The sequence below is a fragment of the Grampus griseus genome, assembly GCF_964374135.1.
Source record: "Grampus griseus genome assembly, chromosome: 10".
Lineage (NCBI taxonomy): Eukaryota > Metazoa > Chordata > Mammalia > Artiodactyla > Delphinidae > Grampus > Grampus griseus.
This window is the reverse complement of record NC_139004.1, coordinates 29,314,949-29,329,798: the sequence shown is the minus strand read 5'-3', so window position 1 is coordinate 29,329,798 and position 14,850 is coordinate 29,314,949. Positions and strand designations below refer to the sequence as shown.

Sequence of the window (14,850 nt, the reverse complement as noted above, 5' to 3'; positions counted from 1 at the left end):
TCCTCCCTCTTTCCCTGCTGAAGGAGTCTTGGAAGAAATGTATTTCAATAGCTACAAAAGAGAAGAGGGCCACACTACCCACTCAGACTCTGCATGAGTGAGAAATAAACCTGTATTCTGTTAAGCTACTGAGATTTTGTGGTCAATTAGTTACTTCGGTGTAGCACAACCTGGTGGTTCAGATTAGAACCCAAGGCATTCTGACTCCAAAGCCCATACAGTAAGCCCCCTACATACGAACCTTCAAGTTGCAAACTTTCAAAGATGCAAACGTGCATTCGCATGTCCAGTCATGTAAGTTAGTTCACATGTCTGGCATACGCTGTCACGTGCATGCATCCTCTACAAGTGGTTGTGCTTTTTGTGTACTTTACTGTACTTTACTGTATAGTATTGTATAGAGTACAGTAGTACAGTATCTTTACTGCAAGCCCCGGATGTCTGGAAGCAAGCGTAAAAGCAGCGGTGAGATGTAGCTGGTACCGCTAAGAAGCACAAGCTGTGGGACTGTACTACTGCACTTTCCAAGGTACTGTACTGTAAGATTAAAAATGTTTTCTTTATTTTTTGTGTTTGTTGGTTTTTTATGTATTATTTGTGTGAAAAGTGTTATAAACCTATCACAGAACAGTACTATATAGCCGATTGTGTTAGTTGGGTACCTAGGCTAACTTTGTTGGACTTATGAACAAATTGGACTTAGGAACACACTCTCAGAACAGAACTCGTCCATATGTAGGGGACTTACTGTACTTTCAGCCACTATGCCATCCTGTGCTTGGTACTGAGGCTGCTTCTCCACCTCCCAGAGGATCAGAAGAAACTTCGTGATTTTTACTATCATGAAATATCCATAAACATTTCTTAAAATAATGAATGCAAAGTGTCTTCCAATTCTGGTATGGCTCTGAACACTGTTAATACTTGAGTGATAGTTGACTGACTAAATGACAAGACATGTAACTAGACTTTACCCGTTCACTCCCCTGAATTTTTACCACTGTTTATTTCAAACCGCAACCGGCTCTGGGAAAGCACTTTGAAAAATTCGTGGAATCACAGAACTTCTGCTGAAAGGCATCTTAGAGACTATGTAGTTTCAGAGATGAGGGAATGGGGAGGGTCTGAGAGGGCACGAGGCTTGGCCAAGTTCATACAACAAGCGCTGTGTAGAAAGGTGGCCGGACTTTGGTCTCCTGACTCTCACTTCTGGATCCCACTAACTCGGGCCATTCCATGAGGATGAGGATGAAGGGTAAAGGCAGCATGTCAACAATAATCCCGACGCTTCCCTGTGCAGCATTAACTGGGTCAGTCTAAGGAGAAGGATGGAAGTTCGTCTCATTTGGAAACTTCTTGACTTCCTAGATTCCTCACTTTGACACCAAATGCTTTGTGGAACCCAATGTGATGTTTTAAAAAGATTGCTGGAGTGTTTGTGTGTGGGTTTTTTCCTTTAAAAAATAGAGCTAAGGGGAAAAAGGCTCCCACAATTTCTTGGCTCTCTGGCAGCTTTTACAAACAGCAGTGTGATGAGAAACACATGCCGACCAGCGTTTGTGGAACAGAAACGGGGGTTTTGCTGCCCCCTAGAGAACCAGAAGGCCAGGCTGCCCTCCTGGGGCCTCTGGACATGGGCCACCTGACCGACCTCCCAGCTAGAGTTGGTGGGAAGCCAGCCGAGGTGGGTAGCTTTGCTGTGGGCAGAACAGCCGGTCTCCCTTTGCAGGGCTGAAGCACAGGTTTGCTGACATTTCCTGGGAGGTAATTATGGTACCTACCCCAGTCTGATCCATACAAAGGCAGCTAAAGGACACTCCTGGGGGCTCTGAAATGGTTGATGGCCTCATCACTAGGGTCCCACCTTGGTGCCCTCCTGGAGTTGTGCATTTTCAGAGTTTTGAGGTTCTGCTACTGTGGCGTGGCGGAACGTAGGGTCACTGACACGTCAGGAATGGACTTAGTAAAACCTCCTACACACATCGCAGTCCAGAGGGACCTGGACCAGATGAAGCAGAGCTCAGGACAGGTGGAGAGAGAAGTGAAGAGGCGGCGTCTATGTCCTGCATAGCCTAACCTGATTGGGATCATGGAAATTTTCCAGAATCGGATGATATGGTGATGAATCTGATCACGGCCCTCGTCTGGAAGAATCTACCTGTACACATGGGCATACAGTTCCGGGGGGGGGGGGGATCCTCATGGGCCCCCTTGGTCCTGTTGGGGATATAGATTAGAGAGCCCTGGGTTAGAGAAACAGCCCCCCAAAGGCACCGCTGAACGGGGACTGAGGGAGCCTGGCTAAGATGGGCATGAAGGGTCATCCTTTCACAGGGGAGGGAATGGAGGCCGAGAGCAAGAAAGAGACTGGTTCGAGGGGTCACAGTGCATCACTGGCAGATCCAGGAGTGGACCCAGGCCTCCAGGCCCAGCCCAGCCCAACCCTGCACGCCTCCACCCACCAGGCTGGCTATCCATCCTCCGCATTGTTTCAGTTTCCCATTCCCTACTGGCCTTGATGGAAGCAAGGACTCCTGCGTGCGGGTATTACTTCTAGAAGGGAAAATGTTAACTTCATCGTGGACTTTCCCCTCTCGATCTCCCAGACAAAGTCCAAACCCTATTTAGTTATTGAAAACAGCATTCATTTTCTGTTGTTGGATTCCAAACCAGAGCCAGCAGTGAGGTTGAGTCCCAAGGGAGGAAGAAGGAGGCTGAGCCCCCTGTGGGTCTTTTCAGCATAGGGGCTGGCCTGGTATTACGGGTGGGGCTGCCCAGCTGATTTAATCAATGCATTTATTTTAAAGTCTATTGGACTTGAGGCAATTTTCCACACTCACTATGGAGATAAACTGTCCTAATGTGGATGGCTGAGGATACATTTTTAGGAAGAATGTATAAATGGTTGAGGCCTAATTAGATCACGACTGGGAGTTCTGATTTAACAGTGATCTGCTAGATGTGTGACCTTGGGCAAGTTACGTAACCTCTCCGATCCTCAGTTTCCCCAGCTATCAAATTAGGATAATGATAGCACCTACCTTTAAGGGCCCACTAAGTGAGGGCTATATAAATATCAATTAAAAAATAAAACTTTAAAATAAATGCAAGATGGTCATTTTTATAGTCAATCCCACTTATTTTACCTACTGAGTATGTCCTAAAATCCTTCCTACCCCTCTCCCCCCATTTCCCTGTCACTGCCTTAGCCCAGCCCTCCAGTCTATCTTACGCGGAATGTCACCAGTTGGCTCCCTCCTAGTTGATTTCTAGGAGCTTTTCCTCCTCTGCCCTCCCCATCTCCCCCCATCCCCCAAAGTAAGCCTGAAAACGGATTCTCCAACACTTTTGCTTAAAGCTTTTCAGTGACTATCCCACAGGATAAAGTCCGTGCACATCTTACTCTATATGCAATATTATTGTTCCAGTTTTTTTTTTTAAAGGTGATTGTTTGAATCCCTGATTTCAGTAGAGTATAATGAACAAGTCTAGCTTCCAGCAGCTTTTAGAATTCTCCTCTCTTCTGTTCACTCCTTTTTCCCATCAGGAGCAGCTTATCTACCGGACAAGGACCCACAGCCCTCCGGTCTCTCCTCCCCCTGAGCCTGTTTTCAGAAGAGGAACTGCCTTCAGCCCGTGTTTTTCATGTTTAATTATGGGCTCCGACCTGACAGGGTCAGATTTATGACTCTTATTCATACCTTGGTGTGGTTTTAAGTCATGGGATTACCTCTCTCCTAGCTGACTTTTTACTTCGTCGGCCTTTCAGCTCTTGTTCTGCAATGAGGGAGCCTTGGCCTTCACTCAGGCCGAGGGACCTGGCGTTAAGGGGCATCAACTCTTGGGGTTGGACTTTGTGGAGGAGGTTTGAGACTGGCATCCCTTTGGGGGTGGGGAGGGCCACGCGGGACTCTCTCTTTGCAAAGAGGGTCCTGGGCTCTGGATTGATGAGGCTCCTTTGGAAATCTCCCCCAGGATCTAGAAAAGCACAAGGACCCCCTCCCTGTCATTAGCTCCAGAAACAAGCAGCTCATTACTTTTCGGGGGTCAAAGTCTCCTCCAGGAACTCCTCGATCTTATTGACGTCCGTCTTCACGTCTCCGTTGAAGGTCAGGAAGGGCGGATGGGTGCCAGGGGCGAGGTTGTGCAGGTCAGCTGGCTTTCTGTGGAGAGAGCAAGGTTCAGGGGTGGCTTACACCAGGGTGCTTCACGGACAGGGAAGCCCAGGGTGTTCTGTCCATTAGACGCCCGTCGGCAAAAACAGACCCGGTGTGAGGCGTAGGGCAGAGGAGGTTGGAGAGATTCTGGAAGGATGTGGTGTGACACAGGATATCCGACCGGTGGGATTCAGTGAGAGAGGAGCAAGTCGGATGGACTTTGAAAAAGCAGTGTGATCACAGGTGAATATCTAAGCTAAAGCCAAGCTTCTGATACCCAGGGAGGAAGTTGGGCTTTGCTTTCAAAAGGTCCTTCACCCATCAGCTTTACAAAAATGCACGAGGCAGAATCCCAAACTTTAAACATTCATGAATTCAGTCACGCTTATACACGAAGAACCATCTTCTCTGTTCTTTAAGGTTTGCGCAATGGGAAGGGAGTGACCTTGTGTTTGCCATGGGCCCCTATTCACGTCCAAGGCTGAGCTTCTGGGCTCCCCACAGCCGGTCAGAATGGAGGTGCAGAGATGGAGGGAAGCGGGCAGGGAGAAGGCTGCACAGAGGACAGAGGGAGGAAAAGGAGAGATAATGATGGAAACTTCCCCAGGCAGGGCTGGACCATCAGTCACCCCAAACGCTCTCTCTGAGAATGCCACACTCCTGTGGGAGGCAAGCGTGGAAAACATTAGATGGAGGAACCCAAAAGGAGTAAACAACGGGGAAGAGGAGTCTGTAATGAAACACATTCCTGGCGTAATCAGCTTGGGAGGGGAAGAGAAGAATTTCAATTAAGGTGCCCCTCCCACATCCTTGCCCAACAGGCACACTCTCCAGCTGCCTTCTGCGGCACTTGGAACTCCTCAGACAATTGACACTGAGAAAAGCATTTCTAAAATCGAATTTCCTTGGTCCCTGTGTTTGCTTTGTGAGTGTTCTTCCTTTCAGACATTCTTTACCTTCTCCTCCTGTTTTCGAAAGCTCACCTAAGGCAGCAATGCTTGGGTTCTCAGCAGGGCGGGAAAATCTATACTGATTTTATTTTTCAGCAATGACTTCTCTGTGGCTTAAAGATCCAGAAATTACGAAGGATGGTTTTCTTTTTCTAGGACTCAAGAGAACAATGGGCTCTGGAGTCTGGCATCCTTGGGAAGTACTGCCCTGACCGCTGGAGCTCAGCTGACCTTGCCAGTGGACACTGGTCAGGGGTGGCCCCCTCTCCTTGTTGACCCTCTTCAGTAGTTATGAAATTATGTAATTAGAACTTAATTACATATTGCCGAGTCTAACTTACAGATTATTTAATGTATATCAGTTCTCCTTCCCTGCCTGGATTGCCAGTCCCAGGAGGGCAGGATGATGCTAAGAAGAGGCAGCACGTGCGGTGTTCTTGCTACAAGCCAGCACAACACAATGCAAGTGGTCCATGGCCTGCCTCATCAGATCCTCGCAATAACTCTAGAAACAAGGCATAACTTTTATCCCCATTGTACAGGTAAGGCAACGGGCTCAGAAAAGAGAAGATTCAAGGTCATTCCACCAATACATGGTGATGCCGGGATAAGAAATTAGTTTTATTAGGAATTGCTAAACTTCACTGTATCATACATTTTTTAAATTCCTTAATTCATATACATATATATATATATATATATATAAAATTTTTTTTTCAGTAAGCAATTCTCCTTATCTATAAAACTGGAGTCGTGATACCTGCCTGGCCCACCTCAAGGGGTGTTGGCAGGATCGGATGTGATGACAGCTAGGAAAGAGCCGTGTGAGGATCTAAGGAATGCTGGGATGGTTCCCTCTCCCATCCTGATCCCCAGACAAATACGAGTCTACTTTCACAGATGATACTCCAAAGACCTCCTGTTCTCCACTGAAGGAAGCCAATCTTTCCAACTGCAGGAAAGTCTGCTCTCTGTAGTTGTCACAGACAATGTCTGCATTTCGTGTGTGTTTTCATTCATTTGACAGAAATTAGTCAGGGCCCCGAACGAATGCATTGGCTGCTGTGGCAGATACAAAGAAACTCAAAACATGATCTCGACTTGCCCTTGAGGAACTGAAGGTCTGATGCGAATGACAAGACAAACTTCATAACTGACGTGTCCTGAAGAACGTGCCATTTGAACCAAGAAGATCGGGTTTTTAGTGGCAGCCCCTCCAATTCCAGGTGGGCGCCTTGGACAAGTCATTTAAATGTGTCTGTCTTGGTTTCCTCATATAGAATGAAGAAATAAGATCTCCGTCACAGGGTTACACTTTATGTGACTTTTTTATGGGAAAGCATGCACTAGTTGTAAAGCATCGGGATTGTAGATATCGTAAACTGGTGAGATACAAAATGGACCATAGATGCAGGGTGAGTCTGGAGGGAGGCTGAGTGATAGATTTGCCTGAGAGTGGTAGGGTGGGAGGGGGAAGCTTCCCAGGGGAGGGGGTTGCTTCTGGGGGCTGGGCACCATCTCTCCATTCAGGAAAAACAGAGAGCCTCTGTGAGACAGAGGAAGCATCCCAGGCAACGGCTGGAGGCCAGAGGGACAAGGGCAGCAGAAGGTGGTCCAGCCTGCCAGAGGCAGATAGGCCCTGGGAGATCATGTTGGGAAGAACCAAGGCAAAGACAAAGGAGGGCTGCAGATGCATTTATGCTGCAGGCAATGGGAAATGTCAGGAGGTTTTCTGAGTAGGGAGAGCCACGTGATGAAAGGATTATTTTAGGAAGACTATCCTTATGATAATATAAAGGATGGATCAGAGAGAGACAGAGAGAAACCAGAAGGAGGAAGACCAGTCTGAAGAAGAGAGAAACAGTCCAGCTGCCAGTGGTGGGACCCACACCATGTGGGGGCTTTGGGAATGGACAAGAGAACCTGGAAGTAAGAGACAGCACGGGGAGAGAATGCCCTGGGCTTGGTGACTGATGGACAATGGGGGTGGCAAGAGAAGGGAGCTGGAAACGTTTCAGTGCCTCGGAAAACGGAAGAACAAAGGAATTCAGGAGGGGACCCCAATTCAAAGGGAGAATGAAGGTACAATTTTTGACACACTGATTTCAAAGTGATAACAGAAAATCCAAGTGGAAATATCTAGAAGAGAGCAGGGCTCTGGGTATGGAGTAATTGACATAAAGGTGACAGGGAGAGTATGCTAAGCTCACTGGGGGAAAGCTGTGGCAGGTGACAAAGACCCAGGGAGGGAGCCTGAGCCACTCCGCATTTAAAGGACAGGCGGAGGAGAGGAAAGAGAAGCAAGATGGAAACAGTGGGGCTTGTGATGGTGAGCAATGCCCGTATTTTCAACAGCCATTAAAACTGCACTTTAAAAGCAGAACACGAGTAACTCTCCATCCCAGTCTCTAATCCAGAGCTCTCACACTAAGGAGTTCTAAAGATGCGAACATAGTGGGAGAAACAGTATGGAGCCCAGCTCCTCGGAAACTCAACCTTTCACACCTGAAGTCCGGCTGGGGTCCCCTAGGTTGGGGGCACTAGTAGGACCAGAATGGCTCCCTCCCAGATTTTTAGATGCTGCGCCCATCTCTGTGCCAGACACTCTCAGTCGAGATACCTGTTGTCCATTCCCTCCTTCTTCCTTGCTCATCGGGACTTGCTCTGTTCCAAGGGTGTTGCTCGCTTTTGCAGTCTCCCTTGTAACTAGGGCTCTAGGGCTCTGGCCAGCAAGGTGTGAGCAGGAGGTTGCTGGGAGCCTCGAGGTTTTTGCCCTCCCTCATGGAAGAGTCTCTCTTCCTGCTCATGAACGTATCATCCTTTACCTTTTCAGATCCACAGTGGTGACATTGAACACAACTCCTTTCAGCCAGAGGATCATAAAGAGGCGCTGAGAGAAGGGACAGTTGCCAATGCTTTCCCCATCGATTCCAGCCTAGAAAGAAGAGCACCAGAGTCCTGAGTTAGCTCGTGCACATCAGCAAGAAGGAACATAGGACTAACAGCCAGACACCAGTCTGGGCAGAGCCGAAAGTCCATGCCCCAGCCTTACTTTAAAGTTGCCCTCTAAGATTTATCCTTGTCTTCCTAATGTTTATGCAAGGTGACACCTGGCACAGGGTAAGGGCTCGATAGACACGTGCAAAACTGAATGTGAGTTTCCAGCATGGTGATTACGGAGAGTCATAACTTTCTGAAACCATTGAACCCTTGCATCTCAGGGTAAAAAGAGACCTTCAGGGCTTCCCTGGTGGCACAGTGGTTGAGAGTCCGCCTGCCAATGCAGCGGACGCGGGTTCGTGCCCCGGTCCGGGAGGATCCCACATGCCGCGGAGCGGCTGGGCCCGTGAGCCATGGCCGCTGAGCCTGCACGTCCGGAGCCTGTGCTCCGCAACGGGAGAGGCCACAACAGTGAGAGGCCCGTGTACCACAAAAAAAAAAGAGAGAGAGACCTTCCACATCACATAGTCTAACACAAATGATGTCGGACCAACTTCTATACTCTTGAGTAATCATCTTGTCTATGCTTGAATATCTCCACTCACCGGCAATATATATCTCTCAAATCAGTCCATTCTGAGGATAGCTCTAAACCAGTTCTAACCAAAGAAATGCTTTGCTTTGGTTATACCTCGCCAAAGTATGTTCCTCTGTCGTTTATCTTCTACCCTTTGGTCCTTACTCCGTGAAGACGTCATGAGTATAGACCCTCAGATTTTGACCCTATGTCTTTCTATCTTGTCAGCAGGCTCGAGACGTTACTCAATGTCCCACTAGGTTCTGACTACTACTTGACCTGGTGTCAATAAACCATTCATTTGTTAAATTATCCTTTTGCTCAACGAATACGTATTGACCATGTACAAGGCACTGGAAGAAATTACACAGGGGATTCAAAACTGCATTTACTCAGAAGCTTATGGCCTCCTGTGGGGTGGGCTGGGGGATGAGATGGGAACACATAGGAAAGCATGACAGATAGCATTATTGAGGACCTTCACACTTCTGCTCTCCACATTTCCCCTTCTCAGTACCCTCCTCAAAACAGCAGATTTTTTTTTTTTTTTTTGTCTGAAAGGCAGGTCTATCTTTACCTCTGAGTAGGCTGCAGACATGTGAATTTTATAAAGAACACACTTTCAGAAACATACGAACAAAAAGTTTGGGGAACTGATCTCTGTGTAATTTTTTTTCCAGTGAGTGGTTTATTGGCCCCAAAATGGTACTTGGAGGGAGAAATCACCCATTCATTCTAGTTCGCTGTTGGCTCCCCTGGAAATCATGGTGGCATCAGGACCAGGCTCCACTAACAGGGAGGGTTCAAAGAGGGAAGGCCCCCCAGCCTTGTTTGCAAAGCTGCCAGCAATCCAACCAACATCTTGGAATGGGGGCTTACTAAGATTTTCTTTTTCTGAAAGAGAAGGAGAAAAAAACTACCCTCCAAGCTCATCACGTTATTTTTCCCCTCGAGGTTTGTTTGCTGTGGGGTTCGGGTGGGAAGGCAGGTGTGTGTCCTTATTTCTACCTGGCCCATCGCTCCCAGCAGAGGCTCAGGTTTATAATGGAAAACTGGCGCCTTTGACGGTATTGCTTGTAGGTAATTGCTATGAAATTACAGTTATTTTACCTCTCTCTTAACTCCACCCAGAGCCCCATCCCGATCCAGTTCTCACTTTCCTTAGTGCTGGAGACAGACCCACCCTGATTGTTTCAGACACCACGGCTAGGTTATAGAAAAATCAGAAAGGTGGAGGGCAACAGGGCGGGCGCCACCCCTGCCCACAGGGCTAAAGTTACCGATAAAGCCACACTCAGACAGGCGACTATGAATTTAATAATAGCTCGTTGCAAAACTTGAGTTGATGACATCAGTTCCCTAAGACTTTCTTTCCCAAGAAGCACTCATCTGACAGGTTCCTGGTCCTTTAAGACATCCTGACAAAGGAAATTTTCCCCAGGGCCAGTTATGGTGTAAGTGACAAGTGGAGAATTAAAAAACAAAAAACAAAAGCCACGGTCCACACACTCTCATCTGTTTTACTTCCGGGGGTGGTGGTGGTCAAAAGGGGATTGAAGGAGGTACTACTGAATTACTGGAATTCTTATTAGCTGGACCAAAAATTCATATAATAATGTTAATAATACCAACGAATGTCTATATAGTCAGGCACTGTTCGAAGTGCTTTACGTATATTATTAACGCGTTTATTGCTCATGCGAAATCTGTGCAGTGAGATAGTGTCACCATTTTACAGATGTGGAAGCTGAGTGGAAATTACAGAGAGGGGAAATCACTGGTCTGAGGGTCCCTGGAATGAACCCAGGCGATCTGGCTCCAGATCCTGAGCTCTTAACTGCCACGCGCAGACTCCACCCTGAGGGCCCAGCCCAGGCGGGTAGCACATTCACCCAAGGTCACAGAGCAGGAGGTGCGGGTGCTGGATGGGCGTGACGCATCCCAGCCTTCAGTCCATGTGCCACAGCTCTGCTGGGGTGTACAGGCTGGTGGTTGTCACAGCTCCCCACATTTCCACTATTGTCTTATATTATGATTCTAGACCTAGTAGACAAAAATTGCCGAAAGACCAAGAGAAATAGTATGTGAGGATTTTATGATTTACACCCTTACTGTCTTTGCATCTCTCTTGAAGCTTCCCCTTCCCTTCCCTTTGCTTGTGCTAGGAACATTTAACATGAGACCTACCCTCTTAAAAAATGTTTCGGTGCACAATGCAGTATTGTTGACTGTAGGTCCAGTGCTGTAAGCAGCTCTCTAGAGTTTCCTCACTTTGCTCAAATGAAACTGTATTCCCGTTACTAGTAACTCCCCACTCCCCCCTCCCCTTGCCCCTGGCAACCACCTTTCCACTCTTTGATTCTATGACTTTGGCTATTTTAGTTACTTTATATAACTGGAATCATGCAGTATTTGTCTTTCTGTGATCGACTTAATTCATTCACCATAATGTCCTCGAGATTTACCCATGTTGTTGCATATTTTAGAATTCCCTCTTTTTTAAGGCTGCATAATATTCCACTGTGTGTGTATACCACAGTTTCTTTATCCATTCATCTGTCAGTGGACATTCAGGCTGTTTTCATATCTTGGCTATTTAAATAGTGCTACAATGAACACAAGGGTGTTAAGATCTCTTCCAGATTCCAATTATTTTAGCTAACCACCCGGAAGTTGGATTGCTGGATCATATGGTAGCTCTATTTTTTATTTTTTGAGGACCCTCCATACTGTTTTCCATAGTGGATGCACCACTTTGCATTTTCACCAGCAGTGTGCAAGGGTTCTAATTTCTCCATATCCTCACCAAGACTTGTTCTCATTTGTTTTTTCCAGAATGGCTACCTTGACAGGGGGGAGGTGAGATCTCATCATGGTTTTGATTTGCATTTCTCTCATGATTAGTGACATTGAGAATTTTTTCATATACCTGTTGGCCATTTGTATGTCTTCTTTGGAGAAACATCTATGCAAGTCCTTAGCCGTTTTTCAATTGGGTTATTAGGGTTTTTTTTTTTTTGCTATGGAGTTGTTTAGTCTCCTCTTTTCTTCCTTCACAACTCACCAGTTGCCCATGGGAACCATTTGCTAAACTCATGGGTTAAATGTGGTGAGCTTGTGGCAACCACTTAAAACATTAACCAAGAACTTGGTGGGGCTCAACGGGACCCCAGGCCCTGAAAAGTATGAGGGAAAATCCAGATGGGCTGTGGTCCAAAGAGACTCTGAGCAATGTGGACTGGGGACAGGCAAAAACATGGTGTACTGGGTTGAATAATGTTCCCCCCAAATTCATGTCCACACAGAACCTGTGTGCGTGACCTTATTTGGAGACAGAATCTTCACAGATGAAAGCAAGTAAAGATGAGGTCACGCTGGATTTGGGCGGGCCCTAAACACAACTGGTGTCCTTATAAGGAGAAGGAAGTTTGGACACAGACATAAAGGAGAAAGTCATATGAAGAGAGATTGGAGTGATCTGTCTGCAAACCCGGGAACACTAAGGATGGCCGGCAGACCCCAGAGGCTAGAGGAGACAAAGAAAGGGTCTTCTCTAGAGATTTCAGAGAGAGCATGGCCCTCATGATAACTTGATTTCAAACTTCCAGCCTGCAGAACTGTGAGAATACATTTTTGTTATAAGCCACCCAGTTTATGGTGATTTATTTTGGCAGCACTGGGAAACGAAAGCGAACAGTAGGGTCAAAGGAGAATGGTGTACAGCTACTGGCAAACTTCCCAAGTTCACAGTTCTGCTTTGCCATGGGCCTCGCGTGCACACAGCTGCCAGCCAGCTATGACCCCAAAGTACTGTCTGTTCCCTAGATATAGTACATTTATTTACTATTAAGCGTATATACTGTACTATACCTTGTTATACTATATGGTATTATATACTATATTAAGTTGTAATAAAACATAAAATATTATACACTGTATAATATTACATACTATAATAGTAATAGCATCTGTGACAAAGCGAGAGAGAGGCATGGACATATATACACTAACAAACGTAAGGTAGATAGCTAGTGGGAAGCAGCCGCACAGCACAGGGAGATCAGCTCGGTGCTTTGTGGCCACCTAGAGGGGTGGGACAGGGAAGGTGGGAGGGAGGGAGATGCAAGAGGGAAGAGATATGGGAACATATGTATATGTATAACTGATTCACTTTGTTATAAAGCAGAAACTAACACACCATTGTAAAGCAATTATACCCCAATAAAGATGTAAAAAAAAATAGTAATAGCATGATGTAATTATATAGGTTGTATGATTATACTTTATATGTTGTATGCCAGCTAAGTCATATTATATGTTCTGAAATATTGCCTTCCACACAGTCTCTCCCCCATATGGTGAGACAGCTTGGCTGTCCCCAAAACACGACTATGTTTTATTCACGTTACCTTCAGCAGTAACAAGCACAGGTACCTGAAACTGAGTCGATATTCAGTGCCTGTTAGAATGGATACATGTTGAGGGGAGGGTGACACTGTTCCAATTTTATGGCTTGAGTATCCCCAAATTTTGATGGTGGCCCTCTGAAGAGCATCCTGAGAAAAAAGCTTGGGTTGTAGAAGACATTATAGCAGGAGATCACGGTTCTAGACCCACCTCTGCCTGTAATTCACCGTGTGACCCTGAGTCTCAGTCTTTGCACTTACAACTTCCCTCAGTGTTGTGAATTCAAGTGTCTAATGAAATTAAGCAGTTTAAGACAGCAGTTTCAAACTCTTTGGTCTCAGAATCCTTTTATGCCTTTCATGATTGGTGAGAATCCCAAAGAGCTTTTGTTCATGTGAGTTATAGCTATCGATATTTACTGTATTATAATTAAAGCTAAAAAATATTTCAAATATTTGTTTACTCATTCATTAAAATATAATACTAATAATAAACACATTACATGTTAACATAAATAACGTTTTAATTAAAGAAACCATATATTTAAAAAAAGAAATTTAGTAAGTAGAGTGGAATTGTGATATTTTTACAAAATCTTTAAAGTATGACTTAACCGAAGTTGGCTTCTGCATTCAGTCTTTTGCTACGTGGTTGAAGTATATGAAGAAAATCTGGCCTTACCCAGATATGTAGTTGGAAAAGGGAGGAGTAACTTAATAGCCTTTTTAGATAATTGTGGGTATTTTTCTTTTATACCACACCTAAACTCAACAAGTGCTAGTTTCTTAAAGGTTAGTCGATAAGTGGAATTTGAAACCCAATCAATGAAAGTCTTCTGTTCCACTAAAACCCATTCATCTATCTCACACTTTGAATGGGTCTTTTACCCATGAATGATTTTGGCACGTCACAAATTCATCTTTTGGAAAATAGCATTTCACGGAGTTAAACAGATCTTCCAAATGGTGATACATCTCTTTATACAGTAGCAAAGGATCTCCTTCAGTAATATGACCACCAAGCTCAACAGAAAAGTTCAAGCAAAAAGAGGCTGCTAAGATCCTGGTGGCAAATCCCTGTTTTCCGACATTCTCATTTTCTCTTGAAAGCTTGTCTTTTATCATGGACAATGAATACTGTCAGCTGTGAGTCTTGAAATGACAAGCTCGTTTCCTTGATTTCCCAGGAAACGTCTGGCAAATAAATACCAAGTAGTAAAAACCATAGTTTTTCTGCTGGTTGTCTTTCAGGTAAAAACTGTTCTGCGAAAGAAACTTCTGGTCACAGCTCAGTCGCACAAGTGCTTCTCCTGAGACAACCATTGTGCTTGGCAATGAGGCCAAAGAGCTGGATGTGCATGTCCCATTTCATCTGCCAGAATGTTTAAAAGACATGTACTTGTGAGTTGAGATTTAATTACATTCGATCATTTTTACTGCTTCATCAAGATCGTTCACAAACGAGACTGGCTTTTTTTTTTTTTCTGTCCATGCATGACTCCTCCGTTACACCACTGCCTCTATTTGCCCTAAAACGCCAGCAAATTTTACCCACAAAATAGCAACTCCAGGGGAAAATGATGACTTTGAAAATAGTTGTGACCTCTCAGCAACCCCCCCCCAGAGGATCTCCTGGACCCAGGAGTCCGTGAACAACATTTGAGACCTGTTGGGATAAGATACCCCATAAACAGACCAGGTACATAGAGCTTCCTCTCCAGACAACAGAGTGAAGTTGATAATTGCCCCCAAATCGTCTGAGGGCAGCAAGGTCCAAAAGAGGGAAGAATTATTCAGAAAGGATCCAAACGGAATAGCAG

General features: G+C 45.6%; 1 protein-coding gene across 1 annotated transcript in view; it reads right to left on the bottom strand.

Moving 5' to 3' along the window:
• Positions 1 to 14,850, bottom strand: part of CLIC5 (chloride intracellular channel 5) — a 109,139-nt gene that overhangs the window by 44,577 nt on the left and 49,712 nt on the right. Inside the window, exons 2-3 of the mRNA XM_082663308.1 lie at positions 7,933 to 8,042; positions 4,038 to 4,163 (exon numbers count right to left, since the gene is read on the bottom strand). Of these exons, the coding sequence (XP_082519434.1) occupies positions 4,038 to 4,163; positions 7,933 to 8,042 (236 nt within the window). The remainder of the gene's footprint in view (positions 1 to 4,037; positions 4,164 to 7,932; positions 8,043 to 14,850) is intronic.